Raw genomic sequence first — 17,264 nt, forward strand, 5'->3', positions numbered from 1 at the left:
GGCTCCAGGGGCCCCTGCCTGGTTTCCATGGTGATGGGCTGTGGCCACCACACGCCCCTGGGGGCAGAGCACGTACTCCGTCACAGGCCAGGCTGAGGCCACTCACAGGCCACCCACGCCCTCACCCTCGACTCTGCTCCTGGCCAGCCTCAGGCCCTGCACCATGCCTGGCCCCACCCATAGCTGGTGGCTTTAGGCAAGCCGCTCAGTATTGGTAAGACTCAGTTTCTTCATCTGTAAACTGGGGCTGACCAGACTCACCTTATGGGGTTATCGAGGATCACGGGAGACCATTACCACATGTGCCCCAGGGCCACTGTGTCCAGGAGAGGGTCCAGGAAGGCCCTGGCAGGAGGAGGAGGCAGATGGGGGAAGGAACTTCATGGAAAAGAGCACACGGGCTCACTGGGGTCCGTGGGAAGGAGGCGAGGTGGCTCGGGGCCAGTTGGGAAGGATGTGCAGGAATTTGGTTGATTAAAAACAAATTTTGAGATGTTGATCTCTAATTAGGTATAAGAAGTCTAAAATTAAGGTATGCCAAAGCAGGTGGAACTTCCCCACGAAGCCCAGCCCCTTGCCAGGGTGGCACTGACTCTCAGATAACGTCCTGTCACACCCACCCCCCAGCTCCCCATGTGGGGACGCTGGCAAATTTGCTTAGGACAGATGAGCAAGGGCCCGCTCCGGGCTGCAGGGGAGGCCGCCCCAGCCCCAGCGGCTCAGTGCTGGGCTTTATTTCCAGAGAGGGACCCGCCTGGCCCTACTCAGAGGAGGGGTGGGGAACCCTGGGCTCCAGGCCCCTCTTGGGTGGGGAATGAAGCCGGCCCTGTGGCAGGGGCACCACGGGAAACCCATGAGGAGGAGACGGCGGTGCTCGGGCGCAGCGAGCTCTCGGAGGGAGGGCTCGACCTGCGGGAGCCCCTGCCTCAGCCCCCCCTTCCTCGGGGCTGGGTGTGAGCAGTGCACCCGGCACCCTGCGTGTGCCGAGGGTGCAGGAGATGGGGTCGGCCAGCTGCAGCAAGGGGAAGGGGGCAAGGTGGCCGGACAGACCAGGGAGAAGGTGGTCCAGGAGAGGGAACAGAGAGAGGCCAAATGGCGCGTGAGGCACTGGGCAGGGCAGGTGGTGCTGGAGAGGGCAGGGCTGGCCATCCCCAGGGCCGCCCACGTCCATGGTCATCCAGAGGCACGTCCGGGGGAGGGTGCACTCTAGCCAGAGAGTGATTGGATATGTGCTGCAACGCTGCTTGGCTCGGCTCGTGGACTCAGGCCTCTGCAAGTTCCGCCACCTGCCAGCAGGAGCGTCCGGCAGGTGTGGGGGCCCTGCTCCCAGGGGCCGGTCCTCGTCCTCTTTCCTTACAGCACAGTGGGAGGCCCCCGGGCCACAGCAGAGGCTGCACGGCGCTCTAGAGAGGGGAGGGATGCTGCGCTTGTAACATCTCGCATTTGTTCTTCTGGTTCGGGGCACCCCTGTAGGTTGGGGACAGAGCCCTGCTCTGCAGGACGAGCCTGGACGAGTTTGTTCCCCTTCTGATGTTCTACACAAGTGTGAAGGGTTTGGGGGAGGTGACGGGTTGTAAGCCTGCTTGGGACCCGAATGCCAGTGGAGGCACCAGCTCTGCCTGGGATGTCAGCTTTGTCTGTGGTCAGTGCCTGACCCCCGCCACCCCTTCAGCTCGGCCCCTCCCTGCCTGAGGATCCTGTGCTGGTCATCCAGGGAAGACACCTGGCACAGGCCACGGCCACTGCCACCACTTGTGGCCTGAACCTGGCCCCACTTACTCAGCACAGATTCCCCCGAGCCCATAAAGGCCATTCATTAGGAGCCAGGGGTCAGATGGTGGATGAGTTGTCCTAGTTTTCTCCATGTGCACATCAGACATGGCTTTTCTAGGATGCGGGCTCCCCTCCTGAGATGAAACGGAAGCAGCTCAGCAGCCCTCCAAAGACTGGGCTATTCTAGAAGCCTGGACGGTATCTCTCATTTCCAACCCTGACGTGGGGCGTGCTCAAAGGAGCCAAGTGTTAGCACCCTCTTGCTCTGAGGAGGCTCTCTTGGGCCCCATCAAACACACGCCGAGTCCCAGATCACCCCGAGAGGCATCAAAGCCTACTGGCCTCTCTTCTCCTCGCTGCCCATTCCCCAGACCCCTGGCAGTCCCTCTCTCCATGAGGCCACGTGCAGCCCCACTGCACACACTAGGCACCCCTTGCCCTCCACGTGGTCCCATTGGCCGTCCCTGATCGTCCCAGCCACCCCCACCCCCGCTGCCATGTGGGGAGATCCCTGTCCATCAGCATCCAGCCCACAGGCCTGCCACTTCTTCCTGAAGCTGCTCTGTCCCCCACCCCAACCTTGTTTCTCTCCCTCTGAGGCCGGCTCCGCTCCTGAGCCCCCAGCTGGGCTGGAACTGCCAGGTCAGCCGAGCTGACATGGGCCATGGCTGTGTCAGTGCCTGCCCACGACAGCCCTGGCATCCATGACCGAGACCCTGGCTCCGCCCCATGGTGACTGGGGCCTTGGGCAGGCCCTGCAGGTCAGGCACTGGTGGAGGTGCATGCACACTCGTGTGCTCATCCCCGTGGAGCTGAGCGTGGCATGGGCACAGCTGTCTGCTGAGGTGGATGCTGCCCTGGACCGAGGGACAGGGGTCCTTGTGCCCGGCCCTCTGTGTTTCCCTGGGCAGGTCCTTGTTCTCCACCTGTGTCCTCACTCATGGGTCAAACAGGCAAAACAGCTGGACTCAGTGACATCAACGATACTTTGCAGCTGCAGAGCATAGTCTGAGCCGCTTTTGAGCGCCAGAGGGTCTAGTGAGAATGAGATGGGGCTGCAGCTGGGGTCTGTGTGCCCAGGGTGGAAGGCGAGCTTCCTTCTCAGCCGTCAGGGAAAGGTGAGGAACCTGGCTGCCGTGGGCCTGTGAGGCTGGCACGCTACCGGCAGAGAGATTGCTCAGGCACATGACACACAGAGCCAGCATCCCACAGCAGGGAGGCCTGCACCTCCAGACCAGCTGGCAGCTCAAAGCTCCAGTGCTGAGAATTTGGACTGTTAACTCTAAGAAGCATTCTTGCTACCTAAAAGGCAGCGTTGGACTTAGCCTGGGGAAGACTGGGGTTAGGTCAAGGCGGGGGCTGGGGTAACGGCTGGCAGGAAGGAACCAGGAGAAGCCTGCAGGTCTGCGTTGGGTCAGGTCTTGAGAAGGGGTGGCCGTGAGAGGCCACTGGGCCACGTGGTCCCATGGGCAGCGCAGCCGGTGGCACCTTGGCCAGCAGCTAGCTCTAGGTCTGGGTCTTGGCTTTGCAGGGCCCGGAGCCCACCTCTGCTGGGGGTGCAGGCCTGGGGCGTGTGAGGCAAAGCACAGGTGCGTGTTTCCAAGGAAGGTGTGGCCACTCGAGGGGGCTGTGCTGCCCGCTGAGAGGAAGGTGGCCAGAGAGGTGTGAGCAGGCCCGCCACACGCTCTGCACGCCGCCCCGGGTGCAGGCCTGGGCTCTTGCACACGTTGGTCCATTAGTCTGGCTTCCACTCCCCGGTCCACCACACGCCTCTTGGCCTTGGAGTCTTCCTTTCCACTTGCATAGGGATGACAGCCTCTACCCCAAGCTACTGTTTGTCCTCTGCTGCTCCTCACTCCACACGGACGCCTTGAGACAGTCTGGACCTTGTCTCTGACCACCTTCAGGCCAGGGGCTACTCACACAGACAAGGCTGGAGTCGTCCAGTCTCACCTCCTCTGGCTCCTTCTGGCTTTGGCGGCCATCCCTGGGCTCCCGGGCTCACAGCTCCCCCTCTGCAGCCCTGACGGGCATGCAAGTGCTTCACCTAAGAGATGGTGGCAGAGCAGAGAATGAACGGGGATTGCCAGGTGGGGGCCGCAAGAGGAAAGCTGGCCGCCCGACTTCCCAGCATGGACGTGGGTGCAGCCCCGGCCTGCCTACCTCCCCGCTGGCCGCCAAGGGGTGCTGGGTGGACGGTGGCTGGGGATGTGAAGGTCAGGACTTCCCAGGGCTGGCCCTTGACCGGGGCTGGACCAGAACCTCTCCCTTAGGGCTGAGGAGAAGAAAGACAGGGTTCTGTAGGCAGTGAGGCTGCCTGGGGTGAAGGCCATGGGGGGAAGGCCTGGGCTCTGGGCCGAGGGCAGGAAGGGGCCTGTGTGCGGGCCGTTTCCTTACCCAGCTCAGCCCTGGCCACCTCTTCCTCCTGCTGGCCCCCAGCCCCCCATCTGGAAGAGGTCAACGAGTAAGGCCCAAGTCAGGGGAGGTGGCTCTCAGGGCCAATTACCTGTTGCCCTTGCCCTTGCCACCATCTTCCTTGTCTTCTTGGTCACCCACAGGTCCTGGGGCTAGAGGGGGGAGAGGGGTCTGTCAGGCAAAGCCCCCGTGGGGATCAGGTGATGTCCTCAGATGTTTGGTTTCTTCTTATGATGGATTGTTGAAGTTTGCTCTGGGGGGTTAAGGTTAGGTGTCCCTTGGAGAGGCAGTGGGGCACCCTGATAGTGTGGGGCTCGTCCTGCCCTGAGGTCAAGGGGCTTCTCAGGTGCCAGGCCTGTCTGCAGCACGGGGCTGTGCACCCCCCTCTGCATCAGTCCTCCTCCCAGGAGCCTGCCAGGCTCAGGCAGTCCTGGGGCGCTTGCTGTGACTAGGCCAGTGACAAGGGTGACTCCAGGGGCAGGCTGGAGCACACCCTTCAGCACCCAGGCAAGGTGGCCACCCCCCGCCCCCAGGATTAACCCTGAACAGCCAGCTCACAGGTTAGACCAGCCCCTCCCTGCTCACGGGGGCTCCTGCTGGCCGTGGGGGAGCAAGGTCAGGGTGGCCCCGAGGGTGGCATAGTGCTGCAGGAGCTCCCACCCTCTTAGGCCCTCAGGGTGGCCCTGAGGTGGGGAGCAGCTGTTTCTCCGGGGCAGTAGTCAGAGCCTGTGTCCTGCACATCCAAGTGCTTTGTGGGCGATTAGGACCTGCATAGGGTGCTGACAAGTGCCAGGTGGGGCACAAGGTTTTTTCAGGCCCCAGAAGTTCTCAGGCCCACCAGTCCCGCTATCAGTGCTGTCGCATGAAGCCCCGGGGGGATCCCCATGTGCACAGAAATGTTTCCCCCTGGGGGGGTCAGGGAGGGTGGTCCCCACTTCCTTGTTCTACGACCTGGCAGCTAGAGACAGTGATGCCCATCTCTTGGGGCTCTGGAGAGGGCTGGGGTGCAGGGTGCCGTGTGGTGCTGGAGCAGGCCAAGGAGGTGGAGCCCTCAGGAGCCAGCATTCGCCTGGGGCATCTCTCCCCAGAGCCCCTGAGCTCCCCTTGCCCACCATGGCCTCCCTCCTGCTGTGACAGCAAGACCCTGAGCCCCGAGCTGCCCCCACCCGCCGCTTCCAAGCTGTGTGGGAGGCCTCCTGCACACAGGGGCCTGTTTCCAGAGAACTACCCGTTCCACACGCACCGTTTTTTTCTGGCCCAGATGTGATGCCCACACACATCTTCAGCCTCCCTCGGTCTGACTCGACCTGTGCAGGGCATGAGCGTCCCATGTCTGCTCTAGCCCTGGGGACAGCTGTGGGGAGTGTCCCCACCTGTTCTGGAGCTGGCCAGGCCTGGGGGTGGCTCTCAGCCATACTGGACTTCCTGCTGTGTGACTCTGAATCTGTCCCCATGTGTGGGTGTCATGACGACATGAGTGTGGACAGTGAACAGCTGTTGTGACTTGAGGACATGCTGCGGGAGCACTCCTCGCCTGAGACCCAGCCCAGTGGGCATAGCCTCAAGGTGGCCTGTCTCCCTGCAGCTGTGTGGCCTCTGGGAGCCCAGGGCCAGACAGAGAGTCCTGATCCTCCAGGGAGTGTGAGCCACTGCCTCTGCGCCCCCCGGAGGGAGGGCAGGCAGGGAGTGCACAGCCCCCTGGCCGAAGGTTGGCCTTGGGCCGATTGGACTGGGGCACGTGGCAAGCCTGGGAAAGCTGGTGGGCAGGAGCCAGCCGGGGCAGGAGAGGTGGAAACTATCTGGCTTGGGGAGATGTCACCAGGACAAGTGTCACCAGGATAGGGACCTGGTGGATCCGAGGCATCTGGGTGTTTGGGGAGGGAGGAAAGAGCCGGGCCCTCGTGGTGCTGAGGGCGGGGAGGGATGGTGGGGAGGTTGGTGCCTGGCCTGGGGGCAGCACCTTTGCTCGGCCTGTTCTCAGCTGGGGCAGAAGCAACCAGGGCGGCCAGCTCCACAGGAAGCCAGAGAGGAAGGTGCTGTGTGCTCGCTGGGGCTGTGGGTGCTGGGGGCGTCCCTTCTGAGCCCACTCCTCTCAGAAGGGGCACAGTCCCACTCCTGGCACCCGCAGGCCTCTGCAGGGCTGCCACATGCCGAGGCTGAGGGGCTCTTGAGCCTGGCTGGCTTCTGCCCAGCCCCACTCCTCCCCCCAGTGTCTTCTGCTCCTGGGGTCTCACAGCCAACTGGAAAACGAGCTCCCTCCCAGCTGGAAAGCCCCCTGGGGGATGCCGTGATGCCCCTGTCCTGCCCTCCCCGCTGAGGATGGGCCTGGGAGAGTCTTCACTCCGGCTCCCGCTGCCCCACTGGGTCAGCAAGGACATCCCCCACTCACCCACGCCTCTGCCCTGCACCGGGCCCTCGGGGCACAACCCCAGGGGCCCCGCGCACAGAGCTGCCCCGTGCAGGGCGAGGACAGCCCCGGCCCGGCGCGTCGCTGGCCCCTGTCGCCCTGCCCTCCGCACTCCTGGCCGCCCCTACCCGGCTCGGCCTGGGACGCCAGGTCCCACAGCCTCCCGCGGTGAGGGCCGTGCCGCTGGGCCCGCTTCCAGGCCGAACAGCGAGCGAGCGCCCGCGCCCCGTCCGGCCCCGCCGCCCCGCCCCGGCCCGCCGAGCCAGCGAGCGAGCGAGCCTCCGCGCCATGGCCCGGCGCCCGCCCTAGCTCCCTGCACAGATGCCACGGCGGAGCCGGCGGGTAGGAACTTGCCCGGGGCCGGGGCGGGGGCCGGGCCGCGACAGTGTCTCCCCTCTGCCCGCGGGCTCTGCGCTCTCCCGAGCTTTGGCTCAGTCCTCCGGGCCGGCTCGTGCGGCCGCCCCCCGCCTGGCCCCCGGCCCGCCCGGCGCAGCAGGAAGCCCGCGGGCCGCGGTTTCCCGGGCGCCGCGGCAGAGGAAGTCGGCAGGCGGCGGGGCCGCGGCGCCCCCTGCCCCCGGCCGGGGCCCCGCACAGCGCCAGGTGGGCGGCGGGCGGACCGGGGCGGGGGACGGGGGGGGGCCCAGGGGAGAAGCCTGCCCGCGAGCCTGGGGCGAGCCCAGCCGACCCGCCGGGGCCGCGAGTGGGCGCGCGGGGGTGTGCGCTGCGCCGGCCGCGCGAAAGCGAAAGCCGCTCGCTCGCCGACCCAGCAACTTCGCGGCGGGCGGCGCGGACCGGGAGGTGCGCGGGCCACTACCGGGGATGGTGAGCCGGCCGGCGGGTGGGCAGCAGCACCCCGCGCGGTGCTTCCCCGGCTATAAATAGCTGCCGTGCGGGGGCGGGAAGATGGTGCCTGGGCTTGGCGAGCGCCGGGCCTACTCCAAGCCCCGGGCTGGGCCGGGACCCTGCCCCGCCGCAGAGTGGGCGGGAGGGGGCGGAGGGGTTCGGCGCGGAGGCGAGGAGGTCCGGCGCAGTTGCCGGGTGGGCTGCCTCCGCGCTCTTAGTTGTTTGTCATTTCTGCTTCTCCCCGGAGGGGGAGGGGACGGACGGCCTGGCAGTTCTGGGGATCCCGTGTGCGACATCTCATTTGGCAGAAGACGCTGGAAACGGGCGGGCACCGGCCGCAGGCAAATTGCAGGCTTCCCCAGCTCTTGCCTGCGCTGGGGACTCATTACCTGTGGATGGCGCGGGGAATCCCTTTCCCTTCGCAGCCCAGCTTTGGACGGCTCCTGGGGGCAGGGCCAAGGCGCCCCTGGCGGCCTCTGTGCAACCCTGCGGCCAGAGAGGCGGACCTGATGGTTTTGCAGAGGAGGCTGCAGGGCTTCCTGCCCCCAGGGGTGTTCAGCCTCGCCCGCCCCTGGCGCGCCCTTAACCCAAGGCCTGGAGCAGGATGGTGGCTCCGATTGCTGTGGGAGGTGCAGGGCCCTTAGCTCTGCAGGGCATCAGGAAGATGGGGAGCTGGCAACCTGGAAACGCAGTCCTGGCTCCAAAGGCCTCAGGACTCCACCAGGGCAGTTCCTGGAGGCGATGGAGCCATCTGGGCCGGTGGTGGGAGAGGTGATGCCCTGCTGGCCTGCCTGTCTGTGATGGTCACCCTACTTGGGGGCAGGCAGGGCGGAGCGGGAAGAGCTGGGTAGGCTGAGTTCTGCTGCCAGCTCAGCTCCCTGTTGGCTGTGTGCCCTGGAACTAGTCTCTCCGGGGGAGGTGTAAGTGGGGTCATGTGTGGGAGAAGCTGGGAAGGTGCCCTGTGAGTACTGTCGGCCCCAGGGACTCATGGGCACCAGATGCAGCCCTGCACAGCCCTCTCTGCCCTTCTCCGAGTGGTCTCGCTGCTTGGGAGGTTTGCGTGGGTTTACAGGTAACAGGTGTCTCCCCAAGACTGTGGAGGGCGCCGGTATTCTCCCCAGGGCTGCTCTTGACCTCAAGGTCTCACAGTCCAGATACCAACACTTTCTTTGCTCGGCTCAGGGTTGGGCTGCGGCACTGAGGCTGTCCTGGAAACAAAGTTTTTATGCTTCTGTGGGAAAAAAGGCTCCTAAGCTCCTACCCTGACACCCCTTTTTGCTGAGGGGCTCCCTCTCGCCCTCCTGCTCCTACGGAGTGGGATGTCAGCAGGTTCTCCTGGCCTCGCCTGCTCGGAGCGCTGAGTCACTGCTGCACCCATGCCAAGGGGGGGGCTGCAGGAATCCCTCTGCTGGGGAGGCAGGCTCTCCCTGGGGTGCTCGCAGCATTGTGTTCTCTGTGAACAGGGATGTTGGGCTGAGCGGCTGTGGGAGGCCTTGCTCACCTGTCATGCTGTGGGCGTGGGACAGGTGGGGGCTGGGAGGGCCTGGGCAGGTGGGACGCTCCCTGCATCTTAGGTCAGGAGCCCAGGCACGGCCTCCAGGACAGCACCGGCTGCTGCATGCCCACCATTGTCCCCTCTGTGGGGAGGGATCCAGCCCGAGAAGAGGGAGAAAAGCTCTGTGGGGAAGGCTGTTCAGCCGACATTCTTCCCAATGATCCTGAAGACTCTGCCCCAAATGTCACCCAGGAGGGGACCGAGTGAGTTAGGGTACACCTGCAGGGTGACGCACTGGGGTCCTTTTAAGTGATGGGGAGTTTTTGATGGTGCAGGAAAATACGCGTGCTCCATTACTGAGTTAAAAATTAAGATGAAAGAATTCACGCTCCTCTGTACCTTTTGCTCAGGACACTTGGGTCACAAGGTCGACTCTAGGGGGCTGCCCATTTCCCCTCATTTGGTAGGGGCTCCCCTCCCTCTTCCTCCAGTTCCTGCTCCTTTCTGGCTTCCTCCCTGGCTTTTCCTGTACAACCCCCTCCCCAAAGTCCTTGCTGTCTTAGCTCCTTTTCCCTTATCCCAATCTCTCGTCTGTCCCCTTGCCCTGGATGGCAGCCATCTGTGTCTGCTTATCCCACCAGCATGGACCTCTTTGGGGGTGTGCCTGACCCATCCATGTGATCCCCCAGTCCCTGGGATGCACTTGGCTTTCTGTGCAGTTGCCAGGCTGAGCTGCCCTGGGGGACCCAGGGGCCTCCCTAGCACCTGCGGGGGCTCCATCTGGGGCGCACACTCCCCCAGGCCTGACCAGGCCTTGGCTCAGGTGCAGCGCTGGCAACTCCCTCAGAGCCGCCCGAGAGCTGCACCGAGGTTGTGGGGACTTGGGGTCAGGGTTTGTGGTCTTGACCGGGAGCATTCCTTTTGTGGAGGGTGTGCAGGCCTGCCTGGTGGCCCCCCAGAAGGCCAGCTCTATTCAGGGGGTGGAGGGGCCAGTAAGCAAGAGAGACTCAGCCCCTCCTGCCTGCCCACCGGTGGCAGCTCAGAGTCTGGGGGAGCCGCGTGGCGGGATTCAGGCCCTCAGGACTGGCTGCTGCCCACGAGAGCTAGGTCGGCCCTTGACACCACCGTGTGGCAGCCCTTGCTCAGGCTGGGCTGGGCCTGGGAAGGCACCAAGCAGACACGGGCCCTTCTGGGTCGCCTGCCCAGCCACCTGCTTCTACCTCTTCCCGCTCTCCGGCCTGCTGTGGGTCCCCTATCGCCTTTCCCTCCTCACTTCCTACACGAGGCTCCTAGGTGCAGCTTCTTCTCGGCCTTTCTGGGTGCTCCTAGCTGTCGTTACTTTCTCCTCTGTCCTTCTGTTTGAGCCACACCTGGTGCCCCGGCTGGGCATGACCCCGGTGGCAGCAGAGTGGGGAAGGGGCCACATCTGAGTCCCGTGGGTGGGGCAGCAGGGGACAGCGGGAGGAGCCCAGGATTCCGGGAAGGCTCCCACAACAGGGCCCCAGGGACTTGATCACGAAGGCTCTGAGGCCCTCAGGGTGCTGGGGAGGGCGCTGGCTCCCCCGTCCCTCTGAGGGCAGGGCTTCCAAGTCCCCAGCTGAAGACTGAAGTGACTTGGTGTCACTGCCTAATTCTCTGCACCCCCATTTCTACGTCTGTAAGTCACAGGTCGTGTTGCTGACTTCTTGTTCCTTTGTGAGCCTTCAGGGAGGGCGCAGAGAGTGGGGGACAAAGGGGTCTGGCCCCTGTGTCCTGGTCCCACCCCAGGGTCACTGGGCAGCCTTGGGCGGGGTTGATTACACACACGGACTGTCCCTGCCGGTGTGGGCATAGGACGAATCCGAGTCTCCACCCAGCCCCCACGGCGTGAGCCTCATCCCCTTCCAGACAAGCCTGGCCCCGGGGCTGAGTGTGGCTCGGATGGAGTGGAGCCCAACTGGGCCGTGCCTCTCTCGGCCTTCTTTCCTGCCCTGGCATTTCCCGGCCCCTTGTTTTCCTGGGGAGCCTTTGCCTGGGCCCTTGGAGTGGAGGAGCCTTGACTGAAGGGTGGGGCCCGTGAAGGTGACACATGGGGCTGGGAGCCCTGGAACGACCCTGAAGTATGCCATGGAGAATGGCCCGAGTGGTGGCCCAGCAGAGGGTGGTTGGGTTTGCCCTGTGAACCAGAACTGTGTCTGGATCTCTGCCCTCCGTCTGCCAAGCTCGGAGTTGGCCCCGGGTTGGATGAAGAGGCTGTGCCGGCAGCCCTCCTGGGGTGCAGGGAGCCGGGGCTCCTTCTGGCCCACACTGAGGCGGTTAGGGAGGTGTGGACTGGCTGGCCGATCAGGAATGTTGGGGGAAAGGAGCCCCTGCCCCTCCAGGAAGAAGCTCGCCCAAGACCACAACGTGCTGGAGACAGCGTGAGCCATGGGCCGAGCACGCCCTTGGCCTGGCAGCCAGGAGCAGTGCTCCATGCCAGTGGGGCCATCTGCTGTCCGTCCCTTCCCTGGGGCACCACCTGCCGAGGCTGCGGTGACCAGAGGCCAAAACCTCATGGCCCTCCTGCCCAGGCTCTGGCCTCGCCTTGCTTCACAGCCCCCCTTGTAAGTGGATGGCACGTTCGTGGGCAAGGGTGCAGGCTGGCCCAGCTGCACCCCACCGTGCCACTGACCCAGCCTCAGCTCCCTCGGGGACGTCTTTAAGGGTCCCCAAGTAGGGCAACCCACCCCAGCTCCCAGGACCCCTGGCCTGCCCCGCTGTGGGGCTCAGCTGCTGCAGCTCGGTTTCCTCAAGAGCAGCAGGAGGATGCCCGGCTCTCGGGGCTGCAGGGAGGGTTTGGTAACTGGTATTAAGCACTCGGCCCAGAGTGTGGGGTTCCATGAATTATTCAGGTGGTTGCAGTCTGTCTCGGTGACCTCATCTGTCAGCCAGGAGCCCAGAGCCGTTCTGATGGGCTGCAGGGTCGGCTGGGACACTCCGGATGAGCCGCTTGGCACACGGGTGAGCTCTGAGCACAGTCCTGGCATTTCTGAGTGCTCTGAGGCCGCCGCTGCACCCCCTGCACCACCCGCGGCTCTCCAAGCAGGCGGCATCCCAGCCAGGATGGAGTGCCTGCTGCCTGGGAGAGGGGAGTCTGGGGGACGGCACAGTGAGGAGGGGGCCTGAGTCGTGGCCCCCCAGCCCCGCCTGGCACCAGAGCTGCCTCCCTCCCTCGAGGCACCCTGTCCAGGACTCTTCTTGTGGGCTGCCTGCTGTGTGGCTCCGACTTGCTGGGACCCTGCTTTGGCCTGTCCTTCAGGCCCCCCAGCGCAGCCAGTCTTCCTCTCACGCACTGCTGCCCCCGTTCTTCTTCTCAGTCCCAGTGCGCCTCCTGCCCTCCCTGGGGCCTGCACACATGCCCTCTGGGTGAGTGCATGGGGGCCTCTGCTGCTGAACTCTTGTGTGAAGGGATGCAAACTGGACCTGTCCTGGTGGCTGCATCCTGGCTGCCCGAGGAGGGGCTGCTCAGCAGGCTGAGTCAGTGGCTGAGGTGGGAGGGGCCACATGCCTCCGGGCTGGCTGCCGTCCAGCAGTGTGGCTGGGGGCGGGCTGCCCCTTGCTGGCCCAGGCTTCCCACCTACACAGCAAGCAGGTTCAGCCAGCTGTGTGCCTGGAAACGTCCATGATCGTGATGCACCAGACCGTCAGTGCCGGGCTGGGAGAGCAGTCCCAGAGGGTGAGACGGGCAGCGGGTAGTGCCTCCGTGTGACAGGGCAGGTGGCAGGCAGACCCCTCTCAGTGTCACCCGGAAATTGTCTTCATTGAGGCATTGCCTGGCAATTCCCAGTGGGCTGGCAGTGGCGGGAGGCTAGCCCACTGTGGCAGGCGAAGGGGGGGGACACCACGCCCTCCAGGGAGTTTCTCAGCGTGTGCCTCGGCTCGTTCTGACACCCCCACCCCAAGGGAAAAAAAAAAAAACAGGTAAATGCCTTGTGTCACCGCCCCGTGCAGGCTGTGGTGGGGACCACGGTGATGTCTGAAGTGCCTTGGCGGGCCGGGCCCTTCTTTGGTCTTACACTGCTGGGCCTGGCACCCTCCTGGCCACTGCCATCACACCTGGGGGCGGGGTACCTGGGCCACTCTGGCTGTCCCTCGTTCTCTCCAGTGGCAGCTTTCCCCGAACTGCTGCAGAAGCCACGCCTGCCCAGTAGGAGATGCAGCATTGGTGTTAGTGCCACAGGAGAGGGTGGCCTCGGGCCCCCGGTTTTGTCTGAACGGGGGCCCAGCCTGCCCGGGCGGGCCTTCCGTGTCCACTGTGAGCCCGGGGACCAGGCGTGCAGGCTGTGGGGACTCAGCCCTGAGGGTTTCAAGCTCCTCTCTTTTTTTTATAAATTTATTTATGTATTTATTGGCCGCGATGGGTTTTTGTTGCTGTGCGCAGGCTTTCTCTAGTTGCGGCGAGCGGGGGCTACCATTCGTTGTAGCGCGTGGGCTTCTCATTGCAGTGGCTTCTCTTGTTGTGGAGCATGGGCTCTAGGCACGCGGGCTTCAGTAGTTGTGGTGCCTGGGCTTAGTTGCTCCGCGGCATGTGGGATCTCCTGGACCAGGGTTCGAACCCGTGTCCCCTGCATTGGCAGCAGATTCTTAACCACTGCACCACCAGGGAAGCCCTCAAGCTCCTCTCTTGCCCAAATGGATCAGGCCCGGAGGCGCTCTGGCTTCCTTCCCAGGGCTGCTGGAGCAGGGAGGGCGCCGTGGACCGTCCTCCAGCTCCCACGGGAATAGGGCCCTGAGAGGGGCTCCACCTGGACACCCTGCCGTGGGCCCCACATGGGAGAGGCGGCGGTGCTCACGGCTCTGTCCTTCCTGGGCAGGAGTTTCTCCAGGGGTCAGCTGCAGGGACCCATCTGGGAACCTGCCCCGGAGATATGGCTCAGAGGTGTGAGCTTCTGTTCACTTGTCATTCCCTCCCTCAGCCATCCTGGGCTTCACCTCACCTTGACTGGGTCTGAGCGGGTATCAGACCCCATGCTGGTGGTGGGGCACCGCAGGGAACCAGACCTTGGGGCTGGTGATAGGCAGGGTGCCAGGTGCAGCGATGGGCTAAGCACGGCCGGGGGGGAGATGGCAGTGGGGCTCCCCAGAGCCAGTCCTGCCCCCGCTCAGCCGTCAGACAGTGGAGTTAGCCGGACGGGAGGTGGGGAGGGGATCCCAGCCAGAGCAAAGTGCTCGGCAAAGGTGTGTTGAGGGAACCCGGCATCCTGGGAGCTGCCGGTCATTTTCGACGGGGCTGTGAGTCTCTGGGCACTGCTGGAGGGAGAGCCGTGGGTGGGGCCCAGGCCTGGGCCTGTCTGGCCAGCACAGCTGCTGTGGTATGGCGGCACCTTTTGACCCTCGGCCTCACAAGTTCCTAGAGTTTCCCTCTAGGAAAAGGTACCATGCTAAGTCACCACCTGTGCAGGAGACGCGTAGGCCCCGGCTTCTCCCAGTCCTGCCATTTGACCAGGCGCAACCCGTGTGCTTCCCGTGGGGGCCGATCAAGTAAACGGAGGCCGTGCAGGCTTTCAAAAGAGGAGGGTGCAGAACTATGCACGCGTCCTTGTCTCCCATCTGTGGGAGGAAGCAGGTGGGGGGCCGCACTCCCGTCCCCTTGGGCCCCAGGGCAGGCTCTGGTTGCAGCGGCCCTCCTCTCATGCCCGCCGCACCCATCCCGCAGGGCATCTGGCGGATCCCCGTGGACGAGATCGACCGGCCGGGCAGCTTTGCCTGGCACATGAACCGCTCCATTGTGCTGCTGCTCAAGGTGCTGGCCCAGCTCCGGGACCACAGCACCCTGCTGAAGGTCTCCTCCATGCTGCAGCGGACCCCGGACCAGGGCAAGTGAGTGCAGCCGCCCGGCCGGCCGGCCCTGTCCAGCGTGTGGTCAGCCCTGCGGGGGCGGCTGGCACTGCCGTGGTTCAGAGCACAAGCACGTACTGCCTGGAGCCCCTCGGCCCCGTCTGCCTGGGGCGTCTACACTAGCAGGGAGCCCAACCCAGTCCTTCTCTTCAAGGCCCTCTCTGTCCCACTGTCTGGAAACCAAACACCAGCGCCCCTGCCCCAGACTCCCCGGGGCAAGCACGGGCTCTCCCCACTGAGTTTGGTTTCCCCACTGAGACTCTGGACAAGCCAGCCCTTCCTCCTGCTTCCCCCAGCTCGGGGCTCCTGGGGATGCTGTCCGCTCGTGGGGACAACAGGTGTCCAAATGACAGCCAGGGTCCCCAGGTGAAGGCCAGTAATAGTGGGCCGAGCCACAGGGAGCCTGGGCCTCAGAGATAACCAGAGACCTCTTGGGACAGACAGGACTGAGGGACAGCTGCCACTTGCAGTGGTTGGGGGGGGTCCCAGGAGAGACGCAGCTCAGATGTGGCATGGCCCGGCTGCGAGGCCTCCTGCTGCCAGCACCATGCCTCACCTCTTCGCTGTCTCACTCACCTGTGCCGTGCCAGGGGCTGGGGTGGGGGCTTCAGCAGGGGCCTGGAGCTCCCTGGAGACGGGCTTGTGGGAGAGAAGCCGGGGGCCCCCAAGCTCACTGAGCCTGGCCTGCCCCGCCCTGCCCCTGGGGCTCACAGCCCAGCTCAGGGGGGCCCAGGACACAGTGCTGGGCGAGGAGGAGGCTCGGGGAACACTTCTGGGGAGTGGACCCCAGGCGGGTGGGACTCGGAGGGGCATGGGCCGCCATCCAGCTCTGATGCTCTGGCCACCCCCGCATGCCTGCAGGAAGTATCTGCGAGATGCTGACCGCCAGGTCCTGGCTCAACGGGCCTTCATCCTCACTGTGAAGGTGCTGGAGGACACACTGAGTGAGCTTTCGGAGGTACACCCCGCCCACCCTGGGCAGGTCCCCACACCCCCACCTGTGGGCAGTACTCACCTGCCTCCCCAGGTGGGAAGGTCAGTTCAAGGAGGAACTCGCAATCACCTTGTGTGAGGCACTGACGCGCTTGGCTAAAGTGAGCTCGTGGTTGGTGAGCAAGGTGGTGACGCTCCTGAGGCAGCCCTGCCCGGCAGGACCAGCTCAGGAGACAGCAGCTCTCACAGTGGAGCAGATGGCAAAGCCAGTGGCCCCGCACCCTCACCCGCCAGCCCCCAGGAGCTGGTGCACACACGGTCCCTCTTCACAGCTGGGTACCCTGAGGGCCCGGAGGCCGGTCACCAGCCTAGCAGGCGGGGCCGCTGGGAGCCAGGGCCATCTGGCTACAATGCCCCCCTGCCCAGCAGAACTGGCTGGGCCCTGGTGCAGGGGCTCAGGGTGGACTCGGCTCTGCAGCCAGCACACTTGGTGGCCCTGGCAGGTCACTTCCTCACGAGGCGCCTGCACATAGAGAAGCCGTTTGGCGAGGGCCAGCTGGTCCTCAAGAGCAGAGCCACCTCCAAGGCCTCATCGGCCCCCGTCAAGGCCGGAGCTTCAGAGCAGGGAGGGCCTTCCCAGGCAGCTCTCCAGGCCCAGCCCTGGCCAGCGGGCAGATGGGCAGAGCCTGAGTGGCCTTTGTGGGTGGGCAAACCTGGCACCCAAGGGTGCTTTCTTGTGGCAGAAACACCAGACACACTGAGTCTTACCATTGGTTTCCTCACAGGGGTCAGAACGCCCAGGGCCCAAGGCCTGTGGCTTCCCCAGAGCCAGGATGACCACCGACGTCTCCCACAAGGCCAGTCCTGAGGATGGCCAGGAAGGCCTCCCGCACCCCAAGAAGCCCCCTCTGGCTGATGGCTCAGGGCCAGGGGCCGAGCCAGGGGGCAAAGCAGGCCCCCACAACCACCGGCCTGTGGCTGTAGACGCAGGAGATGGTGCAGACCAGGGCGGGGAGCGGAAGGACAAGGAGAGCCCCCGGGCAGGCCCCACAGAGCCCATGGACACGGGGGAGGCCACCACCCGTGGCTCGGACTCGGAGCGGGCGCCACCCCTGCAGCCAGGCCGCCCCCCAAGAGACTGGGGCCCCGAGAGCCGGCCAGCCGAGCTGTCCCTGGAGGAGCTGAGCATCAGCGCCCGGCAGCAGCCCAGCCCACCCACACCGGCTCCACCAGCCACCGCCGCTGCCCCAGCCACCACCCCTGGACCCAGGACAGGCAGCCACCCTGAGGAGGCACCTCCACGGCCCAGCCGCAAGAGGAAGCTCCTGGAGGACACAGAGTCCGGCAAGACCCTCCTGCTGGACGCCTACCGAGTGTGGCAGCAGGGCCAGAAGGGCGTGGCCTATGACCTGGGCCGCATCGAGAGGATCATGTCCGAGACCTACATGCTCATCAAGCAGGTGGGTGGCCTTGGGGCGGGCCTGGTGGCACTGTTCCCAAGCATGATCACTGCCAGGCCACCCGGGGTGGGCTTTCAGAGTC

At 64.9% G+C, this 17,264-nt stretch overlaps 1 protein-coding gene across 6 annotated transcripts in view; it reads left to right on the forward strand.

The window, feature by feature from the left end:
* Nucleotides 1-17,264, forward strand: part of CABIN1 (calcineurin binding protein 1) — a 100,344-nt gene that overhangs the window by 73,705 nt on the left and 9,375 nt on the right. For 5 of the 6 annotated variants that reach the window (XM_061169923.1, XM_061169926.1, XM_061169927.1 and 2 more), the window contains 3 exons: nucleotides 14,608-14,771; nucleotides 15,651-15,747; nucleotides 16,508-17,182. In XM_061169923.1, the coding sequence (XP_061025906.1) occupies nucleotides 14,608-14,771; nucleotides 15,651-15,747; nucleotides 16,508-17,182 (936 nt within the window). The remainder of the gene's footprint in view (nucleotides 1-14,607; nucleotides 14,772-15,650; nucleotides 15,748-16,507; nucleotides 17,183-17,264) is intronic. The other variant, XM_061169928.1, reaches the window with a different exon arrangement.

Source organism: Eubalaena glacialis, chromosome 15 (assembly GCF_028564815.1).
Source record: "Eubalaena glacialis isolate mEubGla1 chromosome 15, mEubGla1.1.hap2.+ XY, whole genome shotgun sequence".
Lineage (NCBI taxonomy): Eukaryota > Metazoa > Chordata > Mammalia > Artiodactyla > Balaenidae > Eubalaena > Eubalaena glacialis.